At 38.5% G+C, this 10,577-nt stretch overlaps 1 protein-coding gene across 1 annotated transcript; it reads left to right on the plus strand.

Moving 5' to 3' along the window:
• The first annotated feature begins 4,685 nt into the window (after positions 1-4,685).
• On the plus strand, positions 4,686-5,573 carry LOC128127997 (uncharacterized). The gene has a single exon (XM_052766749.1). It carries the CDS (start codon positions 4,686-4,688, stop codon positions 5,571-5,573), a length of 888 nt encoding a protein of 295 aa, XP_052622709.1.
• Positions 5,574-10,577: the final 5,004 nt, after the last annotated feature.

Here is a 10,577-nt window from a genome sequence, read left to right on the forward strand (position 1 = left end):
ATGAGTTATCGCTCTCGGAAAATCCCTCTCCTAGCAATGAAGACAACATTGTCACTCGGTCTATAGAAGAGATATCCAAAGGAATTCTGCGAGTAGCCGATGAAAATACACCGCTCACTACGAGGTTTGAGTTTGTCGTGAATCTCTCGTTTAACGAAAGCCTTGCAACCCCAAACCTTGATATGTGCCAACAAGGGAGCTTTCCCTATCCACATCTCGTGAGGTGTTTTGGCAACCTTCTTTATAGGGACTAAGTTAAGGATATGGGCGGCAGTCTCTAAGGATTACCCCCAGAATGAGATAGGTAGTGAAGCACGACTCATCATGGAACGAACCATGTCCAACAAGGTTCGATTACGCCTCTCAGCCACACCGTTCATTTGTGGTGTCGTCGGTGGCGTTAATTGTGAAACTATGCCACATTCCTTAAGATAGTTATGAAATTCAAGACTTAGGTACTCTCCTCGAACGGATCGAAGCATCTTGATTTTCCTGCCAAATTGATTCTCCACTTCTTGTTTAAACTTTTTGAACTTTTCAAAGGTTTCTGACTTGTGCTTGGTTAAATAGATATACCCATATCTACTATAGTCATTGGTGAAAGTCACATAGAAGCGGTTCACATCCCTTGTGGTGGATCTAAAGTGCCCACACACATCGGCGTGTATGAGATCCAATAGTGTAACACTAGCTAAAATAGGTCAATAACAATCACATATGATTATGCAAATCATGTAATGTTATAAATGTATGATGTATTTCATGATAAATTCTAATACAAATATGAACTTTCTTTATGATACAACTCAAAGTATACGTCCATACGATTCCAAAAATATAGAAAACATCTGAATCTGACTTCGCATGAAGAAGTTATGATAAACCGAACACTATAAATCTCTATAATAAGAGGAATTTAAAATAGACTTAGAATTAGCTATTTAAGTCTAAAGCAGAGTTGTAGTACATGTAAGTACCTACGCGTGCATATAAAGAACGTCAAAAACGGAGTTCGTATGCAAAAGTTATGGCCTTCCGAAGATTCAGCTTTCAGAAACCCTAAGCTAACTAAACTCACGACGTGAACAAGGGTTTATTCACGACGTGGGGAGTCATTTTGCCACATTTCGGAATCTAGAACGTGTGACGAGGCTGCGAGGGGATAGGATCCAAACTCACGATGTTAACAAGGAGTTTTTCACGACGTGAGGAGTCACATGTCCACCTTCCGAAGCTAGGGACGCAAAAGGCAAGTCTACAGGTTGATCATGCAAGACTCACGACGTGAGCCATATGAAACCCACGACGTGAGAGTCCAAAATCCTTACTATAAATAGCAGGTCCGACTTCAACCATTCTTACACCAAAACTTCTTCCCTTTCTCTCCTTTGCTGAGGCCATTTTGCATCCCGAGCCCAGACAATCTTGCACGCTGACCGTTTTGCTTAGATAACATAAAATCACGCTACTAGGGTGAGTTTCACGACCCCACTTTCTAATATTTTGCGGGAAAGCACATGCTAGTTATTATATATATATATATATATATATATATATATATATATTATGTCTATATGATAGTATATAGTTATGATAACCGGGATATGATTATTCTAAATATAACATTTTGAATACATACAACTATTATTAGCTTATCAGTATGTTAATTTACTAATGTAGATCTTGAGTTATACTTAGGATTCTATATATATGTTGTGTGTGATATAATACCGAAGTTATATTCGAAATTTCTAAATGTTAAGTTATATAGTATGCTGCTATTAATAGTTTATTGTCAAGATAAAACTGGATATGTTATATGTTGTTATTGTTAGTTTTATGTCAAGATAAAACTGTATATGTTATATGTTGTTATTGTTAGTTTTATGTCAAGATAAAACTAGATATGTTATATGTTGTTATTGTTAGTTTTATGTCAAGATAAAACTTGGTATTGTTATTGATAGTTTTATGTCAAGATAAAACTAGAAATGTTATATGTTGTTATTATTGGTTTTAGGTCAAGATAAAACCCGGTTTTACTTCAAGACGTCGCTGTTATACTGCCTAAATATTATGAAGTTTGGAGTAATGTTTAAAAGCATAGTCTACTAACTTAGGGTTTTAGACATGAAGATGCTTTTGTTTTTAGAGCTATTGGAAGACGTAAAAGTTTACATGAGTAATTGTATTCATCAACTAAGATTAGGGATCTTAGCGGAAATCCTCTGAACTGTAATCGTTAATCCCGTGTGAGCGAGGAAGTCGTGCATAATTATTATACGGGTTGACCACCCCACTTGTGACTGTTAGCTACAGTCAACCAAAAACAAGTGATGAACTATCCTTTTATTTGTTATTATTCCAGCGTCGATGAAGCGTACGGTGTTGTTTCTCATGTTAAATGATGAGTGTGTTTGTTTCTCATGGTAAATCATGAGTGTGTTCTATCAGAGGTATTATGTCATAGCAGCGGTTACAGGCTCATGGTAGCAAATTGTTAGAAACATTATACCTTGTCGTATACAAGTATTAATGTTAAGTATAAGTTTTCCCCTACTTATACCTTAAGATTAAGAAATGTGTAGGTATAACACTTAATTGATAAGTATACTATTATACCTAATATACATACTAAATGTTAGAGTGTCAAAATGATACTTTCAAAACTATACTTTTGAATGTGTGAAAATGTATTATTTTATGGAGTCAAAACCTGTGGACTCACGAACTTTATGTTGACGTATTTTTAAAATGCATGTGTTTTCAGGAACTTGAAAATCGGGTATGTATTCGAACAGGAGAAGTTTTACTATTATGTTTCTGTTTATTAAGAAGTAAGCCATAGTCGAATATTATGTAATAAATACTAGGAAAACAATAATGTAACTTTCAATCATCAATAAAGGTATGTGTTTTCTTTAAGTATTTATCAATGTATGTTATATATCTGTGATACAAAAAATGACGTTACACTACCCGGTGTTTCCGCCGACGGCTGGGGTGTGACAGATTGGTATCAGAGCTATTAACTATAGTGAACAAGTACTTTCTTAGAAAAGCACGTCTATAGTATTAGGACTTACTCTATTAGGTTTAGGTATATCCCTTAGTCTATAAATAAAAAGTATTATTAATTATACTACTGAAGGACTATTTACGGGAGCGGTGACAAGGATAGACATGTCGATTTGGGTTGCTGGATTTCAGAACGGCTATATGCTAAAATGATCCTACCCTTTTGACAGTCTTGACTGGCCGGAGCCTTATCAGATAGACCTGAGGTAACAAACAATAGTAAAAGTGTGAATACAATAAATAAGAATATAGAGTCATATATAAAGACTCTGACCCACGATGAGAATACACCTTAATACCCGGAATGTTTTTGATTTGAAGGATTTAGATCAAATATTCCAACTAAAGATTATATGTGCATAGATCCTATCACAACTAGGTGTAGGTGCGCAACTACATTTTATTATGATCAGATCATATGAAATATTTAATTTGGGAGAAATATTTGATAGACTAAACACTTGGAGTTCCAAAATGTATAGGAATCCGACATGGCACATTCACGAGAATGGATAATCATCGAGGATACGGATGAAGAAGAGGAACTTTCATTCCCTATGATGATAGGCGATCCTTACTACCCTGTAACTCCAACCACCTTTCATCCAATACCTTCTGACGATGGAGCACCTTTACCCTCCAACGAATGGGAAGAGAGTGAACCAATGGAAGAAAGCGAATTCATGGAGGAGGCAGAGTCAGTGGCATCATCTCTACCACCACTGAACACTTTTACCGTAAAGTTCCAGGAGGAGTAAAAATGAAACGCACTGCACGTAAAGCTATACCGATATGGAAAAAGCTTAAGAAGAGTCAGAAGACAACATCTTCAGGAAGTCATAGAGTTCAAGATGAACCTACACGGATCGCACAAACAGTTGATAAATGGGTGGCGGAAGAAAAAGCTGCCAAGATGTATGAGACTGGTCAGTCATCTCGACCACATCTCCCACTTTCTTCTGAAGATAACAATTTATCTCAATTGTTTGAGAAAAGTGTGAAAATTGAAGATAAGATGGAAGTTGTCGAAGGAAGGACTACTCATCTCTCTGGAAGAGTGCGAAGGCTAGCAGGACAAAGGACACGAGATCAGGAATCGGGGATGGATGTCCATCATCGTATAAATTTTGCTTATAATGACATGATTACCCACGATGCCAGAATTGGAGAGTTAGAGCTCTACAATCAAACCTCAAGAAATGAAGAACGCACGGGATGTCTTGAGCAGAGAACTCAAGCACTTGAAGAGCAAGTGGTTAATGTCACTAACGTACTGGGTCATCACTTAGGTTTCTGGTAGATAAGCTACAACTAGTGGTTATGTAAATAGAGAAAATCAGACTAGTTAAGGCGAAAAGAGGAAAGTTTATAGCAAGGATGTAGAAAACCTTGCAAATTTTGCAATGTTTATAGAAACTTTTCTCTTATAATCCTAAATAAACTGATGTAACCACTGGTAATAATATGAAGCATATGTTACAGTAATCATTATGTTGTCTATTATGTTTTATGCTGTGAATAATAACTAGAGTATATAGTACTCGTGTATTAAATGATTAACAAAACTCATAAAAATCCTTATTATTTATAGTAGGAACTAAAACAAAATGCCTAGAAGGAGTAATCGGCTAAACCCTAACCGACCATCAGCACCACAACAACCACAACCACCACCAGAAATAAACCCCTTAATAATTACAGTACAACTTGAAGAAATCATAGCTCAAAGAATCGTTGCGGCTCTATCTAATGTCACAAGAGATGGAGTTAGAAATGAAGGCCATGTAGGGACCGCCAGAACATGTACCTACAAAGATTTTATGAATTGCAGGCCAAAAATCTTTCATGGAAATGAAGGGGTAGTGAATTTGACAAGGTTGATAGAAAAGACAGAATCCGTCTTTCAAATAAGCTTTTGTCCAGATGATTGTAAAGTACGATTTGCAGCATGTACTTTCGCTGACGCAACACTTACATGGTGGAATAGCCATGTGAATACAATGGGAATTGATACCGCAAATTCCATGAAATGGGAGGAGCTAAAAATGATGCTAGTAGAGGAGTATTGTCCTAGGGAGGAGATACATAAACTGGAACAAGAACTATGGACCCTAACCATGAAGGGTTCAAAGATAAAAGCTTATACCGCTAGATTTAATGATCTTGCTGTAATGTGTCCAGCACTTGTAACCCCTAAATATAAAAAGATTGAGCGATATATCTGGGGTTTGGCATCACAAATCAAAGGCATGGTGATCCCATCAAAGCCTACGACTTATGATAGCACCAAGAGGATAGCTCATCAGCTAACCCTCACAGAGATCCAAGGAACAGAAGTGGTCTCAAAGGCTGAATCTCTAAAATCTAGAACAAACAAGCACACTATTAATAGGAAGAATCCCAAACAATCATCTGAGAAAAGACAAGAAGTGGCAACCAACTATGCAGCCACAATAGCAGTCACTACTCAACCAAAATCTTCATGGTGCAATTAGTGCATCCATCATCATCCAGGTGACTGTTTTGTCTGCATGAAGTGCAAGAAAAAGGGGCATACTGCTAGTTACTATAGGAGCACAACACCTGCAACAGTCGATCAACAAACCAATAATAGGACAGGCTGTGGTGAAGGAAGAAAATGCTACGAGTGTGGGGAGATTGGACATATCAAGAAAGAATGTCCAAAGTTAAGGAGTCAAGGAGGCATAAGGCGTAGCAGGGCGTTTGTGATTGGAAGCAGAGAGGCTATCCAGGACCATTCGGTCGTATCTGGTACGTTTCTTATAGATAATTTATATGCTTCTATACTCTTTGACTTTAGAGCAGATCGAAGTTTTATAACTCCGACATTTAAAAGAAATCTATGAAGTAGAAATCGCTAACGGTCAAACATAGAATACACATGAAATCCTAGAAAACTGTCTGTTAACTCTTAATAACTACCTTTTTCACGTCAACCTCATGCCAATGCCTATCGGTAGTTTTGATGTCATAATTGGCATGGATTGGTTATCTTTGATGGGTTTTAGCCATAAGAACTTTCCTATGTGCGCATGCAAAACCCTAATGCTTGGATCTAGGCTTTCTAATAAACATGCTTTGAATCCAAGACTTCTAATTACTAATTAGGTTAAACAAGAACATTAAAACAGATCTAGAATCATACCTTTGAGTTCCTTGTTGATCTTGAGGTCTTGGAGCTTCTAGAGTCACAAGTGTCACTCCTCTAATGGCTTACAAACACCAATAGCAATAAGAATGATTTAGGAGAGAGGAGAGGGGAGGAATTCGACCAGAGTTCTCTTGCTTTTTGTCAAGTGTCGAATTCCATCAGTCATGGGGTCTATTTATACTTGCAGACTCCTTAAGGATTACAGATAAGTCCCTATCAGATAATCTTCTCTTAAGGCTATCCAAATCCATTCCTTGGATAAGTATATGGACGATTTAAGCTTTCCTAAAGCTCTTAGAATCCGTCCAAACCATATCCAAATGGATTTACAGTTCAAAGCTTAACTATCAAACAATTGACAGTTTATACCCCTTTATTTAATTAATCTCTTTAAGTCACCAAATTAATTCTAATTAATTCTATGACTTATATTAATCAAACAACAAATATATTATTCATTATATTATTCCCATAATATATTAATAATATTTACTCTCTCTTAATAAATCATCCTATCAAGTTGCTATGGTGAAGGCAACCCAAAAGGACCATGCACAACCGAATATAGTTACAGCCTTAGACACTATTCCAACAGTCTCCCACTTGGATAAGTCTAGTAACTATACAAGTACAATTTGGTTTGCAATCGTAGCTCTCAAAGACGCTGTCAACTCTGATCTAATCAATCTTGTCCTTTAGATAAGGGAACGTACAGTCCTCTGTTAGATATCATGCTGACAATCCTATGGAATGGTTAGTCAAGCATTTAGGTTTCTCGATCTCTGATTTATTCGACATAGAACTTAATCGAACACATCAATTCAGTTCTGACCGGGCCCGGCACATAAGTCAAATCAAATCATCGAGCGGCCGAGATATCGCTTTTACCTTCTTAGATAAAAGTTACAGATAAACTTCGACTTATATGCATTTACTTATTCATTTACCAACTATACACAACAATACGTTTTATAACACCAAGTTACTGATGCGTTTTCGTATTATCAATGTACAATCAATTAACAAATAATAAACCATATATCTAGGTTTTAAGACTATATGATATTATCGTCTTGCGATCACCTTTTATATCTTATTCCATAAGGTGATTCCAGCAAGCGTGGGTTTATTCCAATGCTCAAAACTAGTTCATAAGCACTCATGAACGTTGCAGCAATCCTTTGCTATGTCTAACGTCATTTAGACATTCTACACACCAATTCACGACAATCTTCTTTCATATCTACTTCCAACATATGAACGATTGTGGACCATTTGAATAATTCGATTATTCCTAATAACCTCAATTATTCTGGAAGTCAAAACATGCAAAGTGAAACAATAGCTTAAACAATTAACATAAGATAGTAACATTACTCATAAATAAAACTCCTTTATTTAATCATCAAATGTCAATTACATTTATCTATTACATGTTTCTAATACTATCTAATCTATGCTAATGTCATCCTTCAGCCCAATACTCCTAGCATGCTGCAAGTGCTTAACCCTACTCAGTCCCTTCGTAAGCGGATCTGCTGGGTTATCTTCTGATGATATCCTCTTAACTACAAGTTGTCCTTCTTCTACACGATGTCTAATGAAGTGATACTTTCTGTCGATATGTCTTGATCTACCATGATCCCTCGGTTCCTTGGTTAAGGCAACCGCACCTTCGTTATCACAGAAAATCTCCATTGGCTCCTTTATGGCAGGTACGACTCCAAGATCACCGATGAAGTTCTTTAGCCATATTGCCTCCTTCGACGCTTCGCTCGCTGCAATGTACTCTGATTCGCACGTTGAATCAGCTACGGTTTCCTGCTTGGAACTTTTCCATGTCACTGCTCCTCCATTTAGGGTAAAGACCCAGCCCGACTGCGAACGGTAGTTGTCCCTGTCGGTTTGAAAACTGGCGTCACTATACCCTCGCACCTTCAAGTCATCACTCCCTCCGAGGACTAAGAACCATTCCTTCGTCCTCCGAAGGTACTTAAGGATATTCTTCACCGCAATCCAATGTGCTTTGCCAGGATTCCCTTGATATCTGCTAACCATGCTCAAAGCGAAGGCTACATCAGGGCGAGTACAAGTCATAGCGTACATGATTGAGCCAACTGCGGAAGCGTATGGTACTCGGCTCATTTCTGCTATCTCAGCTTCGGTACTCGGACTTTGAGTCTTACTCAATTTGGCATTACTTTGTATCGGTAGTTCTCCCTTCTTTGAGTTTTCCATACTAAAACGTTTTAGTACCTTCTCTAAGTAAGTATTCTGACTAAGTCCAATTAGTCTCTTACTTCTTTCTCTTACTATCCTTATTCCCAAAATGTAAGAAGCTTCTCCGAGGTCCTTCATAACGAAGCACTTCCCGAGCCAGGACTTTACCTCCTGCAGAGTCGGGATGTCGTTTCCTATGAGTAATATGTCATCGACATATAGAACGAGGAAGCTTACTATACTCCCACTGGCTTTGACATATACACAAGATTCGTCTTCGCTTCGTACAAATCCAAACTCTTTGACTTTCTCATCGAAACAAAGATTCCATCTGCGAGACGCTTGCTTAAGTCCATAAATTGACTTCTCAAGCTTACACACTCTATCCGGATGCTTCGGATCCACAAACCCCTCTGGCTGAGCCATGTAAACATCCTCAGCCAACTTTCCGTTAAGGAAAGCGGTCTTGACATCCATTTGCCAAATCTCATAATCATGAAATGCGGCAATTGCTAACATCACTCTAATAGATTTAATCTTCGCAACTGGTGAGAAGGTCTCATCATAGTCAACTCCGGGAGTTTGAGTAAAGCCCCTCGCGACCAATCGCGCTTTATATGTGTGTACGTTCCCATCCACGTCGGTCTTCTTCTTGAAGATCCATTTGCACCCAACGGTCTTACGTCCGGGCACAAAATCAACCAGATTCCAAACTTGGTTATCATACATGGATTGGATCTCGCTATCCATTGCCTCTTTCCACTTTACAGACTCCGGGCCTGCCATGGCTTCCTTGTAGCTATTAGGTTCATCAAGATTTACTAGTGTACCATCACTAATATATGTGTCCCCTTCGGTAGTAATATGAAAGCCATAAAACTGGGGTAGAACTCTAACTCTATCGGAACGTCTAAGAGGTAAGGATTCGTCAATTTGTTCAACCGGAGTTTCCTCCTCGGGTTGAGCGCCAGCGGTAGAGGTTCCTTCATCTATCGACTCTTGAATCTCTTCAAGCTCGATTTGCCTCCCACTGTCTCCTTGACTTATGAGTTCTCGCTCTCGGAAAACTCCTCTCCTCGCAACGAAGACAACATTGTCCTTCGGTCTATAGAAGAGATATCCAAAGGATGTCTGCGGGTAGCCGATGAAAATACATCGCTCACTTCGAGGTTCAAGCTTGTCGTGAGTATCTCGTCTTACGAAAGCCTCGCAACCCCAAACCTTGATATGTGCCAACGAGGGAGCTTTCCATGTCCACATCTCGTGAGGTGTTTTGGCAACCTTCTTAGTAGGGACTCGGTTAAGGATATGGGCGGCAGTCTCTAAGGCATACCCCCAAAAAGAGATTGGTAGTGAAGCACGACTCATCATAGAGCGAACCATATCCAATAAGGTTCGATTACGCCTTTCTGCCACACCATTCAACTGCGGTGTCCTAGGAGGCGTCAATTGCGAAACTATTCCACGCTCCTTGAGATAATCGTGGAATTCAAGACTTAGGTACTCTCCTCCTCGATCGGATCGAAGCATCTTGATTTTCCTGCCCAATTGATTCTCCACTTCATTCTTGAACTCTTTGAACTTTTCAAAGGTGTCTGACTTTTGCTTGATTAAGTAGATATACCCATATCTACTATAGTCATCGGTAAAAGTCACATAGAAGCGGTTCCCATCCTTCGTGGTTGATCTAAATGGTCCACATACATCGGTATGTATTAGGTCCAATAGACCCTCGCCCCTTTCACAAGTACTTGTGAAGGGCGACTTAGTCATCTTTCCAAGCAAACAAGACTCGCATGTGTCATCTTCCCTAAGGTCGAATGACTCCAACACTCCATCCTTTTGGAGTTGGGCTATGCGTTTCTTGTTGACATGTCCAAGATGACAATGCCACAAGGAAGCTTTATCCATACTAGTGGAAGAATCAATATTCAAAACATCATTTCCAAAGTCATCAACAATCATAACGGTTTCATATATTCCATTACATGGTATAGCTTCAAAGTAAAAGACACCATTTAGATAAGCCAAAATAGAACCATTCTCATTATTAAAAGAAAATCTAAATCCTTGTCTAAATAAACCATGAAATGAAATGATGTTTCTT

Source organism: Lactuca sativa, chromosome 8, assembly GCF_002870075.4.
Source record: "Lactuca sativa cultivar Salinas chromosome 8, Lsat_Salinas_v11, whole genome shotgun sequence".
Lineage (NCBI taxonomy): Eukaryota > Viridiplantae > Streptophyta > Magnoliopsida > Asterales > Asteraceae > Lactuca > Lactuca sativa.

Excerpts from the sequence above, each read along its gene's own strand:
- LOC128127997 (XM_052766749.1), top strand. The coding sequence starts at position 4,686 with ATGCCTAGAAGGAGTAATCGGCTAAACCCTAACCGACCATCAGCACCA.